Below are 26,670 nucleotides of genomic sequence, written 5' to 3' on the forward strand. Positions count from 1 at the left end.
CGGAGCAGAAGAGAAGAAAAAGGTGAAAACAAAGATAGATTTATGCAGGTTATTGTCTAAAGGCAGTTTAATATTTATGAACACACACACACACACACACACACACACACACACACACTCACACTCCTTAGGCTCCAGTTACAAGCACTGCGTCATCTGTCAGATCACATGGTAATTGTTGCTATTTCAAGGATCAAGTGGCATAAAGCTCCCCCCCACCCCCATCCCACCCCTTTTCTTTGGTACCATATAGCATGGAAGAGTGATTATTGTGTGATGGGGTGAGACCAGGCTCTCTGGTCCAACCATCCCAGCTAGAAACCAGGCTCTCGGTGAGGTGGCGCGCGTGGTGTTCTCAGGGAGTGATTGGGAAAAGGGGACGAAGGAGGGGGTCTCTGGGGAGAAAGGGCAGCTGTAATTGGTTTCTCAATGAGAGATAATCATCTATTCCCCAGGGAGGCTGGGGATTAGCACTCTGCCTGTCCTCTCCATTGCTTTTAGACTTCTCATCCTCCCCTTGGTGCGTTTAGTCCATTCAGCAGAAGTGGATCGAAGAAAGCGGCTCCTGGCGCTGCATTAGGGACAGCACTCTGCTGCGCGCTAGTACTTAGCGCCCCATTCACTCACTTACTCTGCGCTCGCCTCGCCCGGTTGTCGTCTCAGCCACTGCTACCGCCCGAGAAAAAGTTTTGTGGAGGGGCTCAGGGAAAAAAAAAAATGAGCGAGCTGGAGGAAGACTTTGCCAAGATTCTCATGCTCAAGGAGGAGAGGATCAAAGAGCTGGAGAAGCGGCTGTCAGAAAAGGAGGAGGAAATCCAGGAGCTGAAGAGGAAGCTCCACAAATGCCAGTCGGTGCTGCCGGTGCCTTCGACCCACATCGGCCCTCGGACCACCCGGGCACAGGGGATCTCAGCTGAGCCACAGACGTACAGGTCCTTCCACGACCTCCGACAGGCATTCCGGAAGTTCACCAAATCCGAAAGGTAGGCACCAGGGTGCGGCGGGCCAGAGCAAAGGCCACCAGTGCGGGTGGGTGGGCCCGGATGCCGGACCCAGGCGGAGGCTCGGGGCTGGGGACCGGACTGCGGTGGTGGGGTCTCGTCGGCACAGGGCTCTGCTCTCTGCGTTAGCAGTGGGGGTGGCCCCGGCGGCCCGGGAATGGGAAGTGTTTATTTTTATTTCTGCCCATCACGTGCTGTGCTTGACTCTGCCGGGCTGGGAAAGGCGAGCTCCTCCAGGAGACGCGCCCCAGTGGCGTGGGGGTGGGGAGAAGGACCACGGAAAGTTTGTTCGCGCCCGCTAACTTGGTCACTCGGCACCCAGCTCCAGTCAATGCTGTCTTTCCTTTGCGCGCTCCTGTGGGGGCTGCCATCCTGGGACAGAACCCTGCCCGTCCTGGGGCCTGGAGAGCTCCCCAGAGGCCACTCGGAGACCTAGGCCATGGGGCATGCTCAGTGGGGCTGCCGGAGCCTCCTGGGGAGGGGCAACAGAAGGCTGGACAGGATCAGGTTCAATGTAGGGACTGAACTTGCCCAGAGCCCAAGCCCTTCACAGAGGGCGCAAGGGCAGGGGAAATGGAAGGCAGGACAGTGACTCTTCTCCCCTTCAGGGATCTGGTCTCCGGGATGGGGTGGGGGCGGGGAGGTTTATTCACAGGGTCACTTTCCTGTCAACTGTGATGTCAGCGAGAAACTGCAAAGAAACCCCACTTTTCGGATGTTCATTTGCTTTGCGTTCCTTCCAGAAGTGCCATACCTTAGTCCAGCTGGCCTGGGTTTGAACGCGGCTTGGTGACCTTGCACCTGAAGCAGGTTTGGGGCCACTGGTCAGCCTCGTCCCAGGCTGGATAATGTGCCTTCCCGGTTTGTCTTCGTTTTGCCTCTCTCCCTGAAAAAGATAGTATGAAGAGGGAGGTGGGGCTATTTCTCCGGATGCCTTAGGCTCCTTACTTTCCTCCCATTGGGAACTTGAGGAGCCAAATGCTGCCAGTTCAAAGTTATGTGTCGCTTGTTCGTGGTGTGCAGAGGAGGCTGGGCGATTTTGGCCACAAGTAGGAAGCTTTTGCACTCCACTCGCCTACACCGGAGAAGGCTGATCGATTGGCTGCAGCATTAAAGCGCCTTTGGACATTAGGGAGAGGAAGTGCAGACTCCAAAGCCCATTACTGGCTTTTAGTCTCTGGAAGTGCATGGCCCAAAGTGCATTTTGCAGGATATTGAATATTCCATTAGTCGTGCCTTCATGCCCCCCTACCTCTTACCCCTTCCCTCTTCTTAGATCACTTGGTGTCTGGGTTTGGGGCTCAGGGGACCCCTAAATTAGTCCCTTTTCCTTAACTCTCTGACTTTGAGGCAAGCACTTCTAAAGAGCATGTCTTCTTGTTGGGTCTCCATCCAATCCAGAATTCTCAATGTCCCCCACTCTTCCAATGCATCCCTCCTGATCTGTTTCTCTTGTGCATTGATGACAGTTTTGTGGGAGAAGTGGAGAGCGGAGAAGAGATTCGAGAATGGGCATTGGTAAAAGCTATTAGAAGAGGGCCTGGAGCAGGGAGTGGGTGAGGGAGAAAAATAGAAATCAGGCTGAAGGGATTGCCTTAGGAACTCTTAGGAACTGTGGGCCCCTTCTAAACAGACGTCTCAGGGGACAGCTTTCAGATTTCCTGAATGACACTCCACAATAAAATGACACTACCCACATGCCACCTTTTGGCCAGCCTGCCTTGGAAGACCCTATCAGATGAATGAATGGTATCCTTCCTTCTTGAGGTCAAGACTGCAAACAGAACTATTATTCGGCCTTGCCCTTGGTTGGAGCTGCTGCAGCTTCTTTGCTCTGCTGCTCTGCTCTGCGCATTCCATGGCCGCTGCCCTGCCCCAGCACAGCAGCTGGAATCAATCTGCCCACCTCCTTAAGAAGCCACTTCACCAGCGGGTCACCCAGCAGCTGCTGGCCTCCCAGAGCTGACGGGCTGGGGCTTTATCACATTTTTGAAATTTAAATCTCTGTGTCCAGGCTGTGCCCCTCAAGGAGTAACCAGCATCCCTGCACAGCATAGAGATGTCATCGAGGTCTGGAGAGGGCAGGAGGAAACCCTCCTGGAATTCATTCTCATTCAGGAGCTAGCTCTCAAAGAGGCATTTTAATTGTCCTGGACAAGAAATTCTAGGAATGAGAGGAGTTTTTTGATGTACAGGGAGGAAATGGATAATCTTTCATATGTACACATTGTCCTGTCCTCCTTTTTCAGTCCCTTTCTCCCACTCCCCCATCATTGTCATGTGAGGGGTAAGAACATTCATCCTGATGATGAGTGTGCATGTGGAGCTCAGGCCCGTGCTTGCGTCTGAAGCCAGTAGCTGCAGCGCTTTCCTTCCTTCCTCTCAGTGCCGATTTAGGCTGGGACGAGGGTGAACTTCTTCCCACTCAGCACTTAGTCTTATACTTTGAAATGGTAGTGTGCTGCGTATTTCCTGCAAGCGGAGTCATTAGAGTGTAAAGAATTGTGACACGTACACTATCTAGGGATAGTAACCCTTGGAATTAGGTACTCATTTTAACACCTAAAGAGGAAGTACTAACTGAAGGATCCTTGGCAAGACCCCTTATTTTGGCCAAGAAAGAAAATAATTTAAAAAGTGTTTTCTGAGGTACAGCAGTTAACAGCAGATAAAATGCTTTCAAAATAAAGGTATGTTTTTTAAATTTTTTAGAAATTTAGACTTGGGGAGTAGATATCCCACGACTTTGTGCATCCTTTGTTAAAAGCTATGCCATTGCGATGGGCATACCCAGGCTGAAAGAGGCTGCTTTATTGCAAAACCAATGTTCAGTTGTCGTTGCTATATGATTTACATGATAGCTATTCATGCTACAGGTTCATTTCAAAATCTACTAGGACACCTACTTGTTGTTGTTGTTGTTTTTAATTTTTCCATTGATTTGAGGGAGAGAGAGAAGCGTCAACTCATTGTTCCACTTAGTTCCATTTTAGCTGTGCACTCATTGGTTGCTTCTCGTGCAGGTCTGGGGATCGAATCTGCAACCTTGGTGTGCTGGGATGACGCTCTATCACTGAGACACTTGGCCAGGGCCTCCAGTTTTTAAATGTATTTTCAAAGTATAAGAATTAAATTTGCCTCTGCCCCAGGTGCTAGAGTGGCTCTGGTCACAAAAGAGCGACGCCCCGGAGGGGCAGAGCATCGCCTCCTGGTGGGCAGAGCATCGCCCCTGGTGGGCGTGCCGCGTGGATCCCAGTCGGGCGCATGCGGGAGTCTGTCTGACTGTCTCTCCCCGTTTCCAGCTTCCAAAAAAAAAAAAAAAGAATTAAATTTGATGGGCAGAATAATACATTTTTGCCTATAATCATTGTGTTAGAAAATTATTGTGATCTAAAATATACACATAATAGGGGACAAAAATATCCTAATCATTTATTGCCGTGGAGAGAAATGAGAAAATTCACTGTCTTTTGTAATCAAGTCAGTACAATTAACCAGGTTATGTGTGTCCATAGAGGGTAGAAGGCACAATATCCATTAAGGATGACCTAAGTATCTAAGGAATGCTGAGATGAAAATTATACCAGGGAAAGGGAAGATCTGAGCTCTTAGCATAAGTATCAAGTATACCATATGATGATCATGTTTAAAAAGAAAACATCCGATTTATTGCAGGGCTCATTTTCAGTTTCTTTGGAAATGCCCACTAGGGATCAATTGATTATCATGAAAAACTGTAAGCTGTTTTGGAAGATGATAATATTTTAAAATTTATATCATTACTTTTTGCCAAATAACTCCAAGTATTTTACGTGAGGTTTTTTTTTGTTTGTTTGTGTTTTTTTTTTTTTGGAAAACTCTTGATGCCCTGCATGCATGTACTCCTCGTTAAGAATTACTTACTATTTTAACTCTTTCCCTTAGTTTTTTTATACACACATAAATTCCATATCTTGATTGCCCACTTAGCACATGGTTGTTGTTGTTGTTTTTAAATTAGCTTAAGCAAAGACTGGAATCAAAATTAATCTGTTGCAAGAATAATAGATTGTATTTCAAAGCCATTTTTAGCTATTTTCATCACAAATCCCTTGATTCTTGATGATGGAAGTTCATTATTTGGAATTTGAACCTCCTTCTACTGGGATGTGAACGCCTTGGGATGGATGTCCCAGAAAACTCATTGCCTTTTGCATTTCTGATTTGATTCAGGTCTGGTTATCCTGTAGACTAAATCAAAGGATTTGGCCTAATTTTGATATAAGTAACTTCAATGAAATGAGTGGGTACTAGCTGAATTCTGTGCTCAGTTCATTGATTGTTCATATAAAAATACACAAAGCAATGACAATAATAATAAAGATAGCTCATCTTAGCAATTTTAGCACAATTCTAAACTCTTTACCTACAGTAGTAGCACATTGTATTTTTCACAACAATCCTAACTAACATATGCTTTTAACAAGAGAAATATGAGGCTTGAATAAATTATCACTTGCCTAAGATCTTACAGTTAACAAATGCTGTAAGTTTCAAACCCAGATACTGCATTTTTTAGAAGCCAGGTTCTAAACTGCTGCACTACCTAGCCTTGGAATTAAGCTAGTTCCATCTTAGTAACTGGTGAATCTTTTCCATAGGAAGAAATGAATCTGTCCCAAGTTAAAATAAGATAAAACAAACTCTTAGAGCTAGTGCAAAAATGACTTCCTGAACAAGTGACCAATGAGCTCTTGTATCCGACAACATACACCTTGGGTGTGCTGTTCCAGGCTGCAATTTCTGTTCTGCTCTTGGGATTGTCATCCACCAAACGTGCCATCTACCTCCTGCTAACCCAACTTCTCCAGCTCAGGGTCATGTCATAGCCAAAGCTTATGAATAATACAGTTGTGAAAATGGTCTTGGTTGCCTCTTTTGGGTACCACTCACTGTACCCTTTTGCCTTACAGACCCCTCATGCTAATACCTTCATCCTTACCAATCCTATAATCAAAAAGAAGTTATTACTAATACACAATATATTAACATATTAACCAAGTTATCCTTTCTCTACTAACAGAATGATGTTTTAACAGGAACTTCTGGGAGAGGATATTCATTTAGTACACTCAGGTGGATAATATGTATGACAAGAGTTTTTAAGGGAAGATGGGTTGAGGAGAGGGGAGAATTTTTAGGTAGGATGGCTTGTTGAAAGCCTTGTGTCTCACCACATGTTCACCGCACGCAACTTAAAGATGATAGGTTCTGAACATATACACATCTCATCAACTTTCAGTCAAAACTATATAGAGGTGGTTAGTACCTGCTTTTAGTGATGGTAAAACTGAGCAAATAATTACTGAATCACCTTTTAAAGAACCTCAGAAATGGAAAAATTATTTAGGTTTCATAATTTTATATCAGTTCCAGAATTGGTGAATCTATGTCTTTAATTTACCATCTATTTATACTTATTATTTAAGACTTACTTTGCTCTGGGGTTTTTTTCTAGTTCTGAAATCAGATACTGTACATTTTTCAAATGAATTTGTAGTTCAGCGGAAGTTCTTAGTCTGTCTGAGACATTGATTGAAAGTTTAGAGTGATTGTTTATAATTTAATCATGGGCTCATTAGAAATTTGACTCTTATGACACGATTTTTGAAAAAATATTATTGAGTATATTGGGGTGACATTGGTTAATAAAATTATACAGGTTTCAGGTGTACAGTTCTACAATACATTGTCTATATATTGCATTATGTGTTCACCACCCCATGTGAAGAGTCCCCCGTCACCATCTATCCACCTCTACCTTCCTCCACCCCTCCTCACACTTCTTTCCCTCCTGCAACCCCCACACTATTGTCTGTAGGTAGAAGATTTATTTTTCTTTGCTTAATCCCTTCATCTTTTTGTAACAGACCTGAGAAAACAAAAGGTGTCGCATCTTTTCCCTCTTTCCTAATTAAAATGCCTTTTATCATACTGTGTAGGAGATGCTGAGTACGCATTCAAACTTTTATGTTGATAAGATTTTCAGGTGATTTCACAGTTACTTACAGTATGAATAATTATTTTCATTTGACATTGACAATTTGTTATCAGGGTTTAGGATTCAATGTTATCTAGGATTCTTGTAGCTCTTGGAAATTACTCTGACCCCTGAGATAAACCAAGGATGGGGTATCTGTTTCACAAAAGTGAAAGCTCAGATGTTTGGAAATTGTCAAAAAGCAATACCGGGCCTAGCTTTGTGGGTGTGCTCTGCTGTGGAGTTCCGAAGAGAAAGGGGGCTCTACTTGTTATTAATCTGCTTATCTATATGGATAATGTATATGCATGTATGTGTAGGAACATATATGTAAACACATATATATGCATACAAATTGCTACTTTATTTATTTTACAGTTTTATATATATATATATATATATATTTTTTTTTTTTTTTTCTGAAGCTGGAAATGGGGAGAGACAGTCAGGCAGACTCCCGCTTTGGCTGCGGGAGGGGAAGAGAGAGACAGAGAGGAAGGAGGCGGGGGTGTGGTGGAGAAGCAAATGGGCGCTTCTCCTATGTGCCCTGGCCGGGTATTGAACCCAGGTCCCCCGCATGCCAGGCCAACGCTCTACCGCTGAGCCAACCGGCCAGGGCCTATATATATTTTTATAGTAGTTATTTTCTGAAACTCCTCCAGGTTAGCCCAAATCAGTTTCTTGTAGAAAGCAGGACTTACTTCTTGCACTATTATTATAAAGTAGATTGTGGCATCTTGCAGTTTGTCAAATGCTTACGCTTGGTATTGGGCACACTGACTCTCAGAACAGGGTCCTGGCACTGGAACCGCTCTTTGCTTCTCCTTGTTGAGGTACAACCTTCTATTTTTACCCAGTGATCATTTTTTTACCTCATTTGCTTTGGTTTTTGATCTGCCTAGATGTGTGTCTCTCTTTTGGGTTCCTGTGTTCCTCTGTTCTAGCTGGACATCTGTAACTCCTGCCAAACCAAATTCTCTTGCAAACAACAAATAACAGCAAACAGAGTTCTTGCTCATGATATTACTCTAACCTTCAAAAGGCATTCATGTCTCTAGATGTTTCAGATACATCATTTAAATTTCCTAAAGTTTTACAAATACTAATTGTTTATACTGAAAATATACAATGATTTAAAATATTTGTTCAATGAAAAATGGATATTTCCAGAAATATATCTTGAAATAGATTTATTTTAATATATAAAGACGGATAGTAGAACTAATCTCATTATTTTATTTATTGTTGTTCTTAAGTAATAGTTTCCCTTTTTTAACCTTACTCTGAACTACTCAATAAACATTATCAGTGGATCTCAAACTTCTGTATACATTATATTGCTTTTATTTTAAACATTTTCATATTGTTTCTTATGTAGCAATATAATAGAAACCTATAGTATCTTAGAAAATAATGTGGTTTTAAATTCAATCCATATAAAGTTTAAATTGACCAGAAAATTTAAAAATACTTTTTTTTTTTTTTAAATTGAGAGGTGGGGAATCAGAGAGAGACTCCTGCATACGCCCAGATCCATTTGGCAAGCCCCCTAAGTGATGCTCTGCCTATCTGGGACTGTTGCTCCATTGCTCGGCAAACAAACTATCCTTAGCACTAGAGGCAGAGTCCACAGGGCCATCCTCAGCACCTGGGGCCAACTAGCTCCGACCAATAGAGCCACTGGCTGTGGGACGGGGTGAGAGAGAAGAAAGAGAAGGGGGAGGGGGAGAGATGGAGAAACAGATGTTCGTCTCTCCTGTTTGCCCTGACCAGGAGTTGAACCTGGGACATCCACATGATGGGCCGATGCTCTACCACTGAACCAACCAGCCAGGGTGCTAAAAACTCTTTCTGTAATTTGTCTTGCCCAGTATGTTGACTACTTGTTTAACCTTTAAAAGTGCATATTGATTTGACATATTCTTGGAAATTGGTCCTAAATCATTACTATGTTGATACTGGGAGTTTTTTGTATACGAACACATTGATAGTACTTTGATGTGCGAGGTGATAATATAAATGTGCTGATTTTATGAGTGTTTATTAAGGCAAATCCAATAAGACATTTGCTGTAATTTCCTTATTAGGACTTAGTTTGAAGGTTTTGCTTGTGATAAAGGTTATACAACTGCATTCTTAAATTATTCTCTTAGTTAGACTTGTTGCTAATTCAAACTGTTCCTATTTTCTAGTCCAATTTAGAGAGCGCATCAGAATGTGTTTTAAATCCTCAGAGGTATCTTTATTTGAGCATTCTGACCTCTACTGCTGCAAAAATGCTGCCGATAAACTTTATAGGGATCTTAAAAATACTTGAATGTTTGCATTTTACAAATATTTGTAGGTCTGTTTGTCCAACTACATGATACAGTTATTGTCTGATGAGCAAATTTAAAGCCTTTGGGTAAATGTTAATATTTTTTGATGCCTCTCAGTTCCCTCATGGTGTGGATAATGGTAATTTCATGCATCACACGGTCACCAAGGAACTTAGCTACATATACTAAAATTTTTCAATACAGATTTTTTTTTATATGTCTTAGCTTGTAAACTCCTGGGTAGAAACCAGGTCTGTTTACAGTAAAAATTCCAACCAAATAACTGCCTCAGCTTTCCGTACTTTTCACACAAGCTAATTTTCAGAGGAAAGGTAACAGCAGCACTTATCTAGAATGTATTAAAAACAGACAAAGAAATGAACCTTTTGGAAAATAAAATCAGTTCATATTCCATTTAATCGCCTCTCAGAGTATAAGATCATTCTAAAACATCCAGTACAACATCCTATGTCTTACTCTGACAGATTTTAGCTATGATGTTGTGACACACAGTGGTGTGTGTTTGATTAGTTGTGATGTTCAGATGAATAAATAATAGTTTAAAGATCAAAATTCATGAATTATTTGTTTCTTAGAAAATAAGGTTGAGTGCATTCACAAGCATCTCCCTGGGGATAGCTTCTTACTCGCATTCCAGTTGGCTTTCTTGACTGGTGGGATTACAAATATATGGCAGGAAATTGCACATAATCCACAGACGGTCTCGTCCTTTTACAAAAGCATGTTGTACATGAGAACATCATCCGTCTTGTGAGTCACCGCAGGAAAAATGTATGAGAATGTCTGATCTGAACTGTGGGTCTAAAGTAATCAAAATCTTGACCCTATGACTCTTAAAGTGACGTACTTAATAAATAACAGTTTTTAGATGCTCCACACTCGACTCAGTGCGTGCTTTCAGAACATTTCCCGTAATGTGATGTTCATGTTATTAGTGATCTCAGGGGTGCTGCTAGATGGTACACAAGTGAGTTTATTTATAGTAACAGTTAAGAATTTTAGCCTGACCGGGTGGTGGCGCAGTGGATAGAGCATCGGATTGGGATGCGGAGGACCCAGGTTTAAAAACCCCCCGAGGTCGACAGCTTGAGTGCAGGCTCATGTGGTTTGAACAAGGCTCACCAGCTTGAACCCAAGGTCACTGGCTTGAGCTAGGGGTCATTCGGTCTGCTGTAGCCCCCTGGTCAAGGCACATATTAGAAAGCAATCAATGAACAACTAGGGTACCACAACAAAAAACTAATGATTGATGCTTCTCATCTCTCTGCCTTCCTGTCTGTCCGTCCTTATCTGTCCCTCTCTCTGTCTCTGTCACACACACACACACACACAAAGAATTTTAGTAAGTGTTAGAGGAAAATATGTTACTATCACATCAAATCCATGCTGTGTGGCTATTATTTCTTAGAATAAGCCTAAGTTTTAAGGAAAAAAAGTATAAAGTACAGATGTGTATCACATAGATATGTGTGCATAGATAAGGATGAGGAAAATTGTTTTCAAATCATTTTCAACAAAGAGTGAAACAAACTATTTTCATGTTTGTTTTCTTGCTCACTCCTACCCTGTTTTGTAAGCCTCTGGCTAACTGAGTTCTCTCTGTGTCTATTGTCAGGAGACTCCTTGGAGGGCTCTGTCCACTTCTCAGGAGTTGAAGTAGGGTCGTAGAGTTAGATGACAGTGGTGGCTTTTCTACAATATGCTCTTCCTCTCATGATACATCAGTCTAGCTAAGAGTGAATAATTTTAATATATCATCAGAAGAACATTCAGTTTCCCTCCAGATGTATGGATTTCTTTGCTGTGCCACAGCAGGGTTCACAGGGAAGCAGGAGAGCCAGGACATAATAAAGGGGTGCTGGGCAGCTTGTCTCCATCTAGCCTCGGGGTGCTGGGAAGCTCTCTTCCTAGAGAGGGTCTCATCTCTTCCCCAGGGCTCTTCCTTAGATCCTGAGAGCCAATGCCTATGGCTCTGAAGGGCAATAGTGTGGCATTTTATAGCCAGAAATACACGATGCTTTTGTTTTTCTTTCTCTTTAAAAACACAATTTGGAAAAAGTTTGGAAGGGGAAATCTTTTTTTTTTTTTCTGAAGTGGGAAGAAGAGGGATAGAGACAGACTTCTGCATGCACCTCAACTGGGATTCACCCAGCAACCCCTGTCTGGGGCTGATGTTCTGCCCATCTGGGGCCCATGCTTGAATCAACTGAGCTATCTTCAGTGCCTAAGATAGACACTCAGATCAACTGAGCCACTGGCTGTGGGAGGAGACGAGAGAGGGGGGTGAGGGAGGGAAAAAGAAGCAGATGGTTGCTTCTCCTGTGTGCCCTGACTGGGGATTGGACCTGAGATGTCCACACGCCAGGCAGATGCTCTATCCACTGAGCCAACTGGCCAGGGCCGGAAGGGAAATCTTTCATAAAATACAAATATATTTTACCAATTTTTATTCTTTTTGCTTGAAGAAATGCACTAGATTAATCTAAACAATGACAGAGTTTTGTTTTTGTTTTAATGTAAAAAAATAGCTTTGTATATAACTAAGAAAAATATAAGAAGTGGGATTATTTTACAGGCAGGAGAAGGAATTTGCTGCAATACATTTTTCTTCCACACCGTAGTGAAATTTGTCTTTCTAGTTAGTTAAAAGAGGAAGTTCTTAAGTTTTAATATATTTTGGTACCCTACAAAAGATATGGGGTCAAAAGGGATGGAGGAAGAGGGAGAGGGAGAAAGATGGAGATTTCAGTAATTACCACAAGATGGCAGCAGGAGCATAATATTTAACAACTATACAACTAGTTTAAAATGGCCTGCAGTTGAATTTTAAAGTCTATTCTCAAACATAACTTTCTTACTATTAGGATTAAAGTGTTTGGAAAGTGTATCATTGAATACATATGGTATATTATTTTCCCAATTAGTAGTAATTTGGAGGAATATCAGTGGTGGGATTCAGCTGGTTTGCATTGACCAGTTCGGTGGAACCGATATGTAATTTTTTGTTGAGTTCAGTGAACCGCTTGTTAAAATGGTACTTGTAATCAGACTTCTCTCTAAGGTGGGCGCCTGGGCAGCCGCCCAATGTGGAAATCACAAATTTACATCCTTACTCTTTTTTAATGTTCATCTGCACCCATAGGTGAATAAAATTTCAAGTGAGGACGCCAATCAAGAAGCAATATATGTAGAAATATCTTAAATAACAATTTTATTGTTTTTTTAGATATTATTTAATATTTTTATTAATATTTTGAAACGCTTTCTTATAACATCTAGTTTTGTGTGCCTTTTTTATTCTTATTTATGTATTTCATGCATAAAATACTGAATTATCTTTGGTATATCATTGTTGTTTTTTTACTTACAATGGTCATTAGGACAGAACGAGTAGTTAAATTATTTGAATTCCACCACTGAGGCATGTGTTTAAAAAGCCAAAGTGTTGTGTTCTTTAAGAGAAACGAATAGTGTACTTTGTATAGTGGGTTCTTTGAACATTGATCTTAGTGCAAGGGAAATTCCTAAAACCCCTGTGAGAAAACCTTTGAACTCATATTTGGCAGAGAGAAATAATGGAAAATGAAGAGTAGTAAAAAAAAAAATGTATCAGGTCAGAGAATAATAATGGAAATGGCTTCCTACTCACTCCACCTCCCCACATTAAGAACTAAGAGTCTATTATTATAAGAAAAAGTTAAATCAGCTATTCGAAGAAATTTCTAATAGCTTCTAATAGGTTGTTTGATCTCTTTTACAATTATGTGACCCTGAAACATAATTAAGTAAATCTTAACATGGTCTGTTGTAGTCTGAGGTCCTCCTTAGAAAAAATTTTAATCTAGTAATATGATTATTTACATACGTCTAAATATTTTTAAAAGTAGAGCAGAGTGTTTTGGGGGATGCTGTAAATATCTATTGCCTTTCTACAATTTTAGGGTATAAATTGTGGGTCATATCTAATGGGCTATACGCTTTTGAAACTATATTCCCTTGGAAAGTGCCATTCAGTCTTCTTGTGAAAGGCTATTTCATTCCATCTGTGACCCCCTCATGTGAAATCCCCAAGGGACTAGAAGTGAAGTAATCTTGCTGATGGCATCATTTGTGATTTAACACTGAAGAGAAATGTTCTAATTTTCATCTTAGTAACCAATGGTCAATGCCAAAAATGAAGTTGTACTGTGGGTAAAAAGAAGTCAGTTCTGCATTAATACAATTACTTGGCCTCTTTAATTTGTCTCTTTGCTCAGATATTGTGTTAGATGGTGCCTAGATAAACAAGACAGGAAATGAAAAAAAATTAAAACAGCACATTTGGTTACCCTATACAGCTAGTGCTCGACTTATGACCACGATTGGTTTTGACAGACTGGTCGTAACACAATTTGGTTGTAAGTTGAGTAGGCTATATATACAGTACTGTGAAAGGATGTTATAAAAATCTTTAGGTCATATTTTATCATAATTTTCTTGCATTATTGTTATATATCATAATTTTCTTTGTTCATTTTATGCCATTTGTATCATCTCTGCACCATTTTGTTTCTTATTTTTACATTCATCAGGTTTAAGTAAAACACTGCATTACCAGTACAATTGGTTTAATATTTGCAGACAATTTCCTCTTGGTAGACATCTTGGGAGGGGTTTGATGAAAAATATCCAAGACACAAAACACAAATTGCTGTACCGAGTCTGGGATAACAGTTGAAATGGTGCACGCAGAGATGGTAGTGCTGCTGGAAGCTGGTCCGCACTGTCGTAGGCCCAGCGGGGCAATGCTTGCACTGCCAGACGTGAAGCAGTTGTGGCTAGCGAGTGTGGTCGTAAAGTCGTATGGTCGTTGCATAGGTCATAAGTTGATCAATATTTGTATGACCATGAATTGCTGTAAGGCCAGGGGTCGCTGCTGCCATTGTGGCATTCACATTCAGGTTCTCATTAAATTTGGGCAGATGGTAAAGAAATGGCAGAATCGGAGGATGGTGAGCCATTCTGTTTATTGGTGTCTCACCAAAACAGGCAAGCCACAAGAAAAGCCAAGGGAAAAGCAGAAAACCAGCTTTCCCCATGGAGGGCAAAGGATCAGGGAGAAGAGGAAAAAGAAATCCTTCTGCACCTCTCGGTGGTGGGGGCAGAATCTCCCCCTCCCCCAGTAAACATTAGCAAGACAATGGCCTTTCCCAATCAAGAAGGGGACCTGCAACCTGACAGTCCACTATATCTGGTGTTGCCCAGCCCCCAATGCAAACTATAAGCGAGCAAACATATACATCATATTTACAAACTTATTTGACCAATTGCCATTGTAAACAGTGTTTTGAAAGTTTGTGATATGTTGATATGTTCATTTGAAGCTGTCAGTGTATAAAAATACTTTTTTGGGGGCAATAGTTTATATTTTTACTAGGTTAGGAAAAAGAAATGTTATCCAGTCTGTGATTATGAGATAGGATCAAGGGTAAATCAAAAGTAAGCTATGCTTTCTGTTGTCTGCAGGGCCAAAAAAGAAAATCTAGTTTCCATTAGACATAGTGAAGCAAGAGATAAGTAGTAGTATCTTTTATTTTCTCTGGTTTCCTGGTTTGTTATCAAGGCAAATCCCCATGGATAGAGGCAGGGTTTGAAGCATCCTGCCTTGAAATCTTCTAGTTACCTAGCCATACCATCTGGCTTCAGGGCATCGATGGAGAATGTCCATGCAAAATGAAACAGGTTCTGGACTTCTGGGTTTCTTGATATTACGTAAAGAAACCAGCGGGAAAGTTTTTTGTTCTGTAGTTTTGCATACGTACTCATGTTAAAATCTGGGCATGCCTTTGGATATTTAAGAGCATGCACTATGTTTCACATTTGCTGATTTTAATCTTTCCTTGGGCTATATCTACTTCCTTGATTTCTTTAATTGCCAAAGTGATGCATGCTGGTTGTCAGACAATAAAAAGATGTGAACGGTTAAATCATTTCTCCCTATGATCTTCTTCCCCACCTCCCTTCCCGCAGGCAGCTAATGTTAACCTTCCTGTGGGTTTATGCAAAGCTTCACATAGAGCAGTGATTGTCAACATTTTTCATCTCATGGCACACACAAGTTAATTACAAAAATTCTGCAGCACACCAAAAATATATTCTTTGATATCTGAGAAAAATAAATAGGTATAATTTGTATTCATTCACACCAAAAAGCTATTATTGTGTTTACTGTTGTCATTTTTTAAAAATCTGATAATCTGAAGAAAAAGAGGTCACTGCCCCTGACTGAATAGTCAGGTGCTTCATGTTTTAAAAATAGACACTTTTCCCAGGAAGAAATACAAATTGCCAACAGATATATGAAAAGATGCTCATCTTCTTTAGCTATTAGAGAAATGCAAATCAAAACGGCAATGAGATACCACCTCACACCTGTTCGATTAGCTGTTATTAGCAAGACAGGTAATAGCAAATGTTGGAGAGGCTGTGGAGAAAAAGGAACCCTCATGCACTGTTGGTGGGAATGTAAAGTAGTACAACCATTATGGAAGAAAGTATGGTGGTTCCTCAAAAAACTGAAAATAGAACTACCTTATGACCCAGCAATCCCTCTACTGGGTATATACCCCAAAAACTCAGAAACATTGATACGTAAAGACACATGCAGCCCCATGTTTATTGCAGCATTGTTCACAGTGGCCAGGACATGGAAACAACCAAAAAGCCCATCAATAGATGACTGGATAAAGAAGATGTGGCACATATACACTATGGAATACTACTCAGCCATAAGAAATGATGACATCGGAACATTTACAGCAAAATGGTGGGATCTTGATAACATGATACGAAGTGAAATAAGTAAATCAGAAAAAACCAGGAACTGTATTATTCCATACGTAGGTGGGACATAATAGTGAAACTAAGAGACATTGATAAGAGTGTGGTGGTTACGGGGGGGAGGGGGGAATGGGAGAGGGAAAGGGGGTGGGGAGGGGCACAAAGAAAACAAGATAGAAGGTGACAGAGGACAATCTGACTTTGGGTGGTGGGTATGCAACATAATTGAACGACAAGATAACCTGGACTTGTTATCTTTGAATATATGTATCCTGATTTATTGATGTCACCCCATTAGAAAAATAAAATTATTAAAAAAAAAAATTCTTGCAGCACACTAGGTGCCACAGCACACAGGTAGGAAATTGCTGATATCAAGAGAGCTTCTCTGTCCATTTGGAGTTTTCCAGTTGTTTTAAGCTGAAAAGGAGTGACTCTACAATACTTGTTAGCATCCTACTGTGTTTATTGTATTTACTTATTGGCTTAATGATAGCTCCTAGAATTCTATACAAATCAGGTCATGTTGGTCTTTCTAATAGTCATGTACTATTTCATAGTATTCATGACTTCAGCTTATTAATATTGATAGTATTTGTTTTTTGTAAGCATAAACAATGCTGCAAATAATATTCTTGTGTTCACTTTCTCGATATATTTTTTAAATTTATAGATGGAATAAATTCCCAAAATTGAGTGAGATAGGTAAAAAGTGTTGCTCATTTTCAGTATGACTTTTTAGTTAATGTGATTATGCATACACTCTCTGTATGAGAGAAATGATCTCTAATCGTTTCTTTTGAGAATAAAAGTATGCTGTGGCATTGACAAAGTTGATTTTCTATATTAAAGACAGACAAAAATAAAAAAAAAAGAAGCAAACACATAACCAGAGTAGTAACATCTGGAAAGTTCTTATTTATTTTTTTTATACTTGAATTGCTTTCATGAGAACACTTTTTGAAGCAATGTTTACAAGCTTTTTTTTTTTATTTCAGATTTAGAAAGTCCATATTGTACTTTTGGCTTGATTGTATATATATATATATTTTTTAGTTGAATGAAACCTTGAATACCTACCATGTGATTTTGGAAGTAAGAGTGAAATTGTTTAAGTAACTGAAGTGCTTTCTTAAGAATCACAATGATTTTTTTTTTAAATCAAAATAGATTTTTGATACTTTAAGGATTCTGAGGAACTTGCTCCCACTTGGGAAAATAACAAATTCCAAGTTTCTCAGCTACATTTTTTTAAAAGCCAAGTGGGAAGATTTGGACATATATGGTATTGGGACTGCTCAGTGAAGCTTTCTTTTTATAGGATGTTAACCTCTAGTAGAGTTTTCTGTTCTTTTTTTCTGACATGGTGATGATACTGTTTTAGACTAGATTAATTGAAAGGTAACTTTGTAAACATTTATTGGGATAATAACTCAGTCATTTTAAAAGTAATTAATCTTAAGTTAAAGCTAAAAGTGAAACTGCTTTTGGAGAGTACAAAGAATAATCTCAGAAACATTAGCCCAGTTCTCCAGAGAATGTATGCTGAGAATTAAAACAAGAGTCATTAGAGCCACAGACCTGAGGTTGAACTCTGGCTCCTCCTGCACATCTGGCTGTGTGATTATAGATAAATTACTTCCTCTCTCTGAGCTTTTCTTTCCTCATAAAAAAAATAGGAATAATGATAATTTCTTCCCACAAAGCTTTGTATATAGGATATACTCTATACATGTTTGTGAAATAAGAAAAATTGTTGTGAATGTACAGTGCTAAATTGTTTTGGGAAAATTGGACAGATCTATGCAAAAAATGAAACTAGACCACCTCCTCACACCAAACACAAAAGTAAACTCAAAATGGACTAAAGAATTAAATGTAAGACTCGAAACTATAAAAACTCTAGAAAAAAATAAGCAATAAAATATGAAATATTTCTCATAGCAATAGTTTTTCTAATATGTCTCCTTGGGCAAGGGAAATAAAAGAAAGGATAAACAAATGGGAATATATAAGGCTAAAAAATTTTGCATAGCAAAGATGCCATCAACAAAATTAAAAGACAACCTATAGAATGGGAGGACATGTTCGCTATTGATAACATCTGTTAAGGAGTTAATATCCAAAATTTATAAAGAACTTTAAGGTGGCGCAGTGGATAAAGTGTCGACCTGGGAATGTTGAGGTTACCAGTTCGAAACCCTGGGCTTGCCTAGTCAAGGCACAAATTGATGCTTCCTGCTCCTCCCCCCCTGCTCTCTCTCTATATATAAAAAATAGATAAATAAAATCTAAATTTTTTTTTTTTTTTTTTACAGAGACAGATAAATAGGGACAGACAGGAACGGAGAGAGATGAGAAGCATCAATCATTAGTCTTTTTTTTATTTTTTTTTAAGATTTTATTTATTCATTATAGAGAGGAGAGAGAGAGAGAGAGAGAGAGAGAGAGAGAGAGAGAAGGGGGAGGAGCAGGAAGCATCAACTCCCATATGTGCCTTGCCCAGGCAAGCCCCGGGTTTTGAACCGGCAACCTCAGTGTTTCCAGGTTGACGCTTTATCCACTGTGCCACCACAGGTCAGGCAAAAAAAATTTTTAAATAGCTCTTTTAAAAAAAGAACTTTTAAAACTCAACATCAAAATTATAAACAATCCAATTAAAAAATGGGCAAATGATATGAATAGACACTTTTCCAAAAAGGATATACAAATGGCCAATAGACTTATGACAAGGTACTCAACAACGCTAATCATCAGAGAAATGAAGATTAAAAACACATTGAGATATCACCTCACACCTGTTAGAATGGCTCTAATCAATAAAACAACAGCCTGACCAGGTGGTGGCGCAGTGGATAGAGTGTTGGACTGGGATGCGGAGGACTGAGGTTCAAGACCCTGAGGTCACTAGCTTGAGCGCGGCCTCATCTGGTTTTAGCAAAGCTCACCAGCTTGGATCCAAGGTTGCTGGCTTGAGCAAGGGGTTACTTGGTCTGCTGAAGGCCCACGGTCAAGGCACATATGAGAAAGCAATCAATGAACAACTAAAGTGTTGCAACGAAAAACTAATGATTGATGCTTATCTCTCTCTGTTCCTTTTTGTCTGTCCCTATTTATCCCTCTCTCTGTCTCTGAAAAACAAAAGCAAACAAACAAATAAAAAAACAACAAACAACAAGTATTGGCAAGAATTGGGAGAAAAAGGAATGCAATTGGTGCAGCCACTGTGGAAAACAGTATGGTGTTTCCTCAAAAAATTAAAAATGGGACTTCCTTATGACCCAGCAATTCCATTTTTGGGAATATATCTGAAGAAACCTAAAACACTGATTCAAAAAAATATATGCACTCCTATGGTCACTGCAGTGTTAACGACAACAGCCAAGATTTGGAAGCAGCCCAAATACCCATCACTAGATGGGTAGATAAAAAAAAAATCAGTGGTACCTTTACACAATAGAATACTACTTGGTCATAAAAAAAAAGAAGGAAACCTTACTTTTTGTGATAGCCTGGATGGACCTGGAGAGTATTTTGCTAAGTGAAATAAATCAGTCAGAGAAAGACAAAGACCATATTATTTCACTTGTATGTGAACTCTAATGAACAAAATAGAAACAGACTTATATAGGTACAGAGACCAGACTGACAGCTGTCAGAGGGGAGGAGGATTGGTGGACTGGGTCAAAAGTGAAGGGATTAAACAAAACCAGATAGACAACAGTATGGTGAAGGCCAGAGGGAACAGGGGGTGTGGGAGGGGGAAGAGGGTAAGGGGGAATAAACAGTGACAGAAAGAGACTTGGCCGTGGTTGATAAGTGCAGGATGCAATATGCATATGATGTGTTACAGAGTTGTACACTTGAAACCTATATGGTTTTTATTAACCCGTAGCACCCCAATATATTCAATAAATAAAAAGGAGTGACTGATCAATTTACTTTCAAAGAAGAAAATCAATAAAAATGCTAACAAGTGTCTAACAATGTAAGGTTTAAAAAAGTTAAAGCATTTGAAAAAGTTTAGTTCTGGTATTAACAAATTATAAAACCACATATCTAGAAAAGATTTTAGGAGATATCTCTGCTCATTTCCTTCAAGTAACGCAACATTATGACAAAGACTCAAACAAAAATCTCAGTGTTCAGAGAGTGATTGTAATTTGCCAATAACACCAAGCTTACTAGTGACAATCTCAGATTTCTTATTTGTCATTCTTGCCATCCTTATATCTATTTTAAATATCTTCAGCAATGACTGAAGTGAGGGAAACTGGACATTTGTAAACTGGGACAATGGGAGAAAAGGAAATAAGGTAGTTAGATGCAGTTTCCATATATATATATATATATATATATATATATATATATATATATATATTTGTATTTTTCTGAAGTTGGAAACGGGGAGGCAGTCAAACAGACTCCTGCATGTGCCCAACCGGGATCCACCCAGCATGCCCACCAGGGGGCGATGCTCTGCCCCTCTGGGGTGTCAGTCTGCTGCAACCAGAGCCATTCTAGCGCCTGAGGCAGAGGCCACAGAGCCATCCTCAGCACCCGGGCCAACTTTGCTCCAATGAAACCCTGACTGCGGGAGGGGAAGAGAGAAACAGAGAGGAAGGAGAGGAGGAGGGGTGGAGAAGCAGATGGGCACTTCTCCTGTGTGCCCTGGCCAGGAATCTAACCTGCGACTCCCACACAACAGGCCAACACTCTACCACTGAGCCAACCAGCCAGGGCCTCCATATTTTTTTAAAAATATAAATTGTCCACTATTATTGGACAGAGCAAAGGACACAAAATGCGCTGTTACCTAGGTTAGCATCCTAGCCAGTTCTAGAAGATCATTTGTGTAAATTGTTTAGAAGAGCTTTTTTAAAAAAGGTACTGGGTTTAAATGGAGCACTGCCATGAATTGCCTGTGAGGTATGATGATAAGGCTGGAACATGCAGTTGACCAGCCGTGTCAAACTCAGGGGGAGACACTAGAGGCTCAGGTCAAGCTCCTCAGAGTGAAGTTCTGACCTCTTAAATAATGAAGGCATCACCTTTCATACTTAATCGAGTTGTGGGTTAGAGATTTGTGTGGAGGCTTTTTGTAGATGTTCTGTTAACAATTCAGTGGACTTTAATTTATAGGCCTGAAGGCTGGAGGGGAAAGTGCTTTCACTGAACTTCCTCTGTCTGTCTGTTTCCCCAAGTTGACATCAAGGTTATACATTAGCGTTTTCTTAGTGCCTGTTTGCAATTTAGAGACTGGTTTTACTGTATGTATTTGGGCTTTTCAAATGGACGGATACTACTACAGACTTTATTTCTTCCAGGGCACTTTGATCTGTTAATCAATCAGCTAAGTTGTGGGAAAACATATGAAGTATTTGGCAGATCCATATCCGGGTTCTGTTCTTACTAGCCTTCTACTGTCATGTAAATGTATATATCCAAAGCAACAGCCTCTTCAATTGTTAAAATCCTCATAAGGTTATTGAGGTTAAATGAGCTCACACATGTAACAGATTTAGTGTAGTGTCTCATATGGTCATTTAACAAATGTTAACTCTCATTGTTCTTGTTTACAGATTCTGACTTAATTCACGAAATATATAATGCATATTTTTCTCATATTTCTAACTCCATCCTTGGTTCTAATTCTGTTCATTGAAGTAGCTCTGACCCTTATTTTCAGAGTCATTTTCTGAATCACTGCTGAGCCCTTTGACAAAAGCCATAGTTAGGAATTATTTTCCTGTCTTTATTTCCATCCATAGCATAGTCTCAGTTTTCTTTATACAAGTATCACACCCCTTCCCTCACTACCTCATCATCGTGGGAACTTATCTCTTTTGTACTAGATTTGGCTGTGTTAAGACCCTGTCTGCACTATCTGCTCTCTGAGCTGAATAAACCCAGGAGTTCTCAAACTAAGTTGTATATGAATCACCTAGGGAATCTTATTAGTTGCAGATTCTGAATCAACAGGTCTGGGAGGGGCATGAAATTCTGTATTTGTAATTAGCCCATTCATGATGTGGATGCTGTTGGTCTTCAGATCCTTAAATAGTCAGGGATTAACCAATGATTTTCTCTGGCTTCTACCTCCTTTTTTTTTCTTCATTATTCCCCCCCCATTCACATTAAGTTTTCTATGCATATAATGCAAGCTAGTATGTTAACAATATATTAACTTGGATCATTATAATATAAACTCATCATCTAAGAAAGCCTAGTGGAAACATTCTGGTATTCTTTCCCCTTCTAGAGAACAAGTCCACACAATTGTGTATTGAAAAGGCTAACAGCAAAGGCTGTGCTTGGATTTAATGCCTCTCCTTGCTTAATCTCTTTGAACTTCAGCTTCCTGCCTGTAAAACAAGAATAAAAAGGTCCACCTAAAACTAACTGATGTTATGCAAAAGGTCTATCTTAAACATAAGTTAAATGATAGCTATTGCTTTTGTAGTTCTCATTGTAGTTTTCTGGAGACAAAGTTTAATTTGTCCCCAAATGCCAAAGGTGATCCAGAAAGAATTTTAGTTCAGATATAATGGGAAAGTAAGACATAATAATTCAGCATCTGTAAGCACTTACTCTATATCAGGTCCTTACTTGCAGACCTCATTTGCTCCCTGTTTTCTCATGGTGCCTCCAGGCAGGACCTAGTCCATGTGCTCTCCATAGATGAGGAGACTCAGTCCAAATACATGCAGTGACTTAGTGAGAAGCTGTCTGGCCCAGGACTGTTGGGTTGAAGGGCCCTAACAGGGTACTAAATGATAATCGCAGCATGTGCATAGGGACAAATATGAAGAAACTGGCTGGGGCTGCCCTTGCCCATTGATTCTTGAACTTCGGTGCCTGTATTTGTCTGTGGGAACTTTTGTTACAATGAAGATTCCTAGGCTCTATCCCCAAAGATTTGCCCCTAATATATTTGGGAAATTTGGTGCCAGGAAATTTGCCAGACCACCCTGGAGAAACATTTCTGTAGAGGTATCACTTAAGGAGGGTGACCAAATGTATTCCTTTCCCAGGGCTGCAATGACAAATTACCACAAGCTGCATGGCTTCCAACTAGTGTTTTCCTTTTCTGTAGACTGTAGTTTTTTTCACCTGTAATTTTAGGGTGAGAGAAACTTGTATGCAGTAATTTCAACACTTTACTTCCCTATAATTTTGGTAAATTGTTTCTTTGGGGTTAAAAGAAACAAGTAGAATGAATGTCAAACAGGCATATTACAATACAGACCATTTTTCTTTGGCACATTTATCCAAACCATGTCAAAATATAAACTAATTTAGAAAAGCCCTAAATATTTCAATCAGTTAAAATTCATTTTGAAACAGCACTGTTCTTTTAGACATAGACTATTTTTAAGTTGACATTATTTTATATATTTAAAATAGTTCTCTCATTTGTACTCCAAAATAGGGTGTACAACCCATACTTTGTAACCTAACTAGAGGATTTTTTGTTAATGTGTTCTAGAATAGACATTGTATTCTTAGCACTAAGAACTAGACTTTCTCTTGAACATTTAAGAGATGCTCCAGAGACAATATCAATTAGTTAAATACCCTTATTGGTGATTTGGTTTTATATAAAATAAATTTAGTAATAAAGGAAGCCCAGTTATTTGAAAATAAATTTTAAAGTTTATAACAGAATGGTATATTTCTATTTGAGTATATTTAATTCTCAAACACTCTTCATCCAAGATACTTCAAAGAATCCAGATTTCTGGGGATGGTATGGTTTAGGGCTTCTTGAAGAGATAGAATATTAAATAATGTATTGCCCAATATGGACTCATTGAAGCTTTTATATAGAAACCTCTGTCAGAACACTCACACAACTGAGACAACAGCATCTGTTCTTCATTCTCCTTGAGGTTGTATATTCCTTTGCTTTGTTTGCTTCCTATCTGTCTGCCATAGATTTTTTAAAAGAAAGTTTGCCTCCTCATTGCAGGAAGAGATTTTAGGAATAATTCAAACGGTCATTTAATTTTATAGAAACTTTACTGGAAATATAGAGTACCTTCAGTAGGAGGCAGGGCAATCATTAAAGGTGGCTCCATTGGGAAGGATGATTGGCCCTTGTTTTGTGGAAATTTTGCTGGGCCATCTTTTGTACTAAGTTGTATAAAGGTAGTTTAAAAGGTAGATGTGGAATCCCAAGGAGGTAATGCAGAAGAGTGAATTTTCCTACCTAACATTGATTATGGACTCTGTATTAAGCATCTTTATTAATTATTGAGGTAAACGTATCAATGGCATCTTAATCAAACATTCAGAAGGCAAGATGCTCTTTGGGTTGGTAATTACATTGAAAAAGAGAATTGAGTTTCCAAAAGGCTATTTCAGGCACAAGCAACAAATTACAATCCATGTACACCCAATGCTCTCCTGTCATATCAAATGTTTTCTAATGCTCCCAGTCTGTCCTGAAATGGAAATCATAGACAGTATGACACATCTGGACACATAATTATGTGCATGTATATGTACATAGCATAACAACAAAACAAACAAAAAAGAAGAGAAAATAATATGTAATCAAATAATATGTAGTTTAAATCTAACTTGCAAATGACCACAGAAAAAGGACTATACAATAAGTTGAACAGAAAATGTAGAGTGCTTACACCACCTTCTAGAATAATTTTCTATAACAACTGAAAACATACATTGATGTGTTGGTCACTCTAATGCCACTAGTGATGTTTCTGTCAAGTGACCCAATTTTCCAAATTGATAAACAACTCTCTGTAAAGTTTCTTACAGAAGGAAGTATTTATTTCCCTTAATTTATGTGGTAGTTGCATTCCTGAAAAACCATATAGTTTAGGACCACACAAAAATAAATATTTTGTAATACAGAATTAGATTCTAGGCTTAAAGAATGATTTACAAACTTTTCTGCTGTGGGAATGGCCAGTGAGAGATTTGAGAGCTCTATGGGTTGTGGAATGATTCTCCAATGTGTGGTATACTTCTGTGGATTGCGGGACATCATAACCAAAGAGCACCCTGAAAATCTTGAAAGCTCCCACAAGGGGACAGTACTGCTGCCACTGAGAGTCACTGGGCTGAAAGTGTTTCTCTCCTTGGAACTCTTGACATTTGCCATCCAATAATTCTTTGTCTTGTACATGGGGATGTGGAAGGAGGCTCTGTCCTGTGCATAGGAGGATGTTTAGCATAGGAGGGTGTTTACCAGCATCTGGGCCTCTACTAGAAGCCAATAGTATCCCTCCTCACTACTGATTAGAAGAACTAAAAAGGTCTTTAGACACTGTCTCCTGGGAGATATATTCATCCACAATTGAGACCACTAAGTAAACAAAAGATGTCTAATGAGAAATTGATGGAAAAACATTCCCCTGAAAGGAGCCATGAAAGAAATTTTATAATTTTAAGTGACCCCATGAAAGCATATGTGAAAACATTTAGGGATTATCTATAAGTATTCCAGAAGTCAACCAGTAAATGTGGTTTGTGTACATAAATACATGAACATATTTAAAATTTGTGTTATTTCATTTACTTCTATTCTTTTTTACTCATTAAAGTACTTGTGGCCACTTAAGGAAAAGTGTAGGATCACTAAGGATAGCTCCCTGGCCTCCACCTCAGGCACTAAAAATAGCTCTGTTGCTGAGCAATAGAGCACCACCCCAGATGGGCAGAGAATCACCCTTTGGGGGCTTGCCAGATGGATCCTAGTGGGGGTGCTAGTAGGATTCTGTCTCTCTGCTTCCTCTCCTCTCACTTAATAAAAAAAAAGAAAAGAAAAAAAGAAGGAATGTGGACCAAAGAGACAGAGAGCCTGGGTTCAAGTTACATCACTTTATTTTTTCTTATTGTTTTTCTGCCAAATGGGTTACCAAAAGTATATGCCTCATAGGGTAGTTGTGAGGATTAGATGAGTTAATATATGGAAAATGCTTAGAACGGAGCTTGTAATTATAGATGTCATTACTATTTCACTGTTAATGCTGCTACTACTGCCACCAGTCACCTTGTAAACCATGTTAAGGAATTTGGATTTTGTACTACAAAGGTAAAACCATTGAAGGGTATGTTAGTTTGGACCCTTTTGTAAAACTTCTAAACAAGAACTAATGATGTGATCCTAATAAGAAGACAGGCGTGATTACTTATCTTAAAGTTTTGACTGTACCATCTACAGAAAAATAGGTTAAGTTATAAAAAGGCAGCCTTCTGTTTGGTCAGAGTTGTCTTTTTAGAAAGTGTGAGTCATTTAACAATGATATAGAGAGGCTTCTCAACAACTAAACAGCATTTATTTTAAACTTTCTAAGTTAATGGCTGTTACACGGTTTCGTTAAAATAATTTATGTATTTATTTATTGTAACATGTTTCTAAGTTAGAAAAACAGTCTTAAATATATGCAGAAATAGATACTTTAATAATTTTTTTTTTTTTTTAGGAACAAAGCACATGGCTTCTTTAGAAATAGAAAGG

General features: G+C 39.3%; 1 protein-coding gene across 1 annotated transcript in view; it reads left to right on the forward strand.

Moving 5' to 3' along the window:
- The first annotated feature begins 238 nt into the window (after positions 1–238).
- Positions 239–26,670, forward strand: part of PRKG1 (protein kinase cGMP-dependent 1) — a 1,486,994-nt gene continuing 1,460,562 nt past the window's right edge. The window contains exon 1 of the mRNA XM_066243386.1: positions 239–983. Within this exon, the coding sequence (XP_066099483.1) occupies positions 718–983 (266 nt within the window). The 5' untranslated portion in view covers positions 239–717. The remainder of the gene's footprint in view (positions 984–26,670) is intronic.

Source organism: Saccopteryx bilineata, chromosome 9 (genome assembly GCF_036850765.1).
Source record: "Saccopteryx bilineata isolate mSacBil1 chromosome 9, mSacBil1_pri_phased_curated, whole genome shotgun sequence".
In the NCBI taxonomy this organism is placed as follows: domain Eukaryota; kingdom Metazoa; phylum Chordata; class Mammalia; order Chiroptera; family Emballonuridae; genus Saccopteryx; species Saccopteryx bilineata.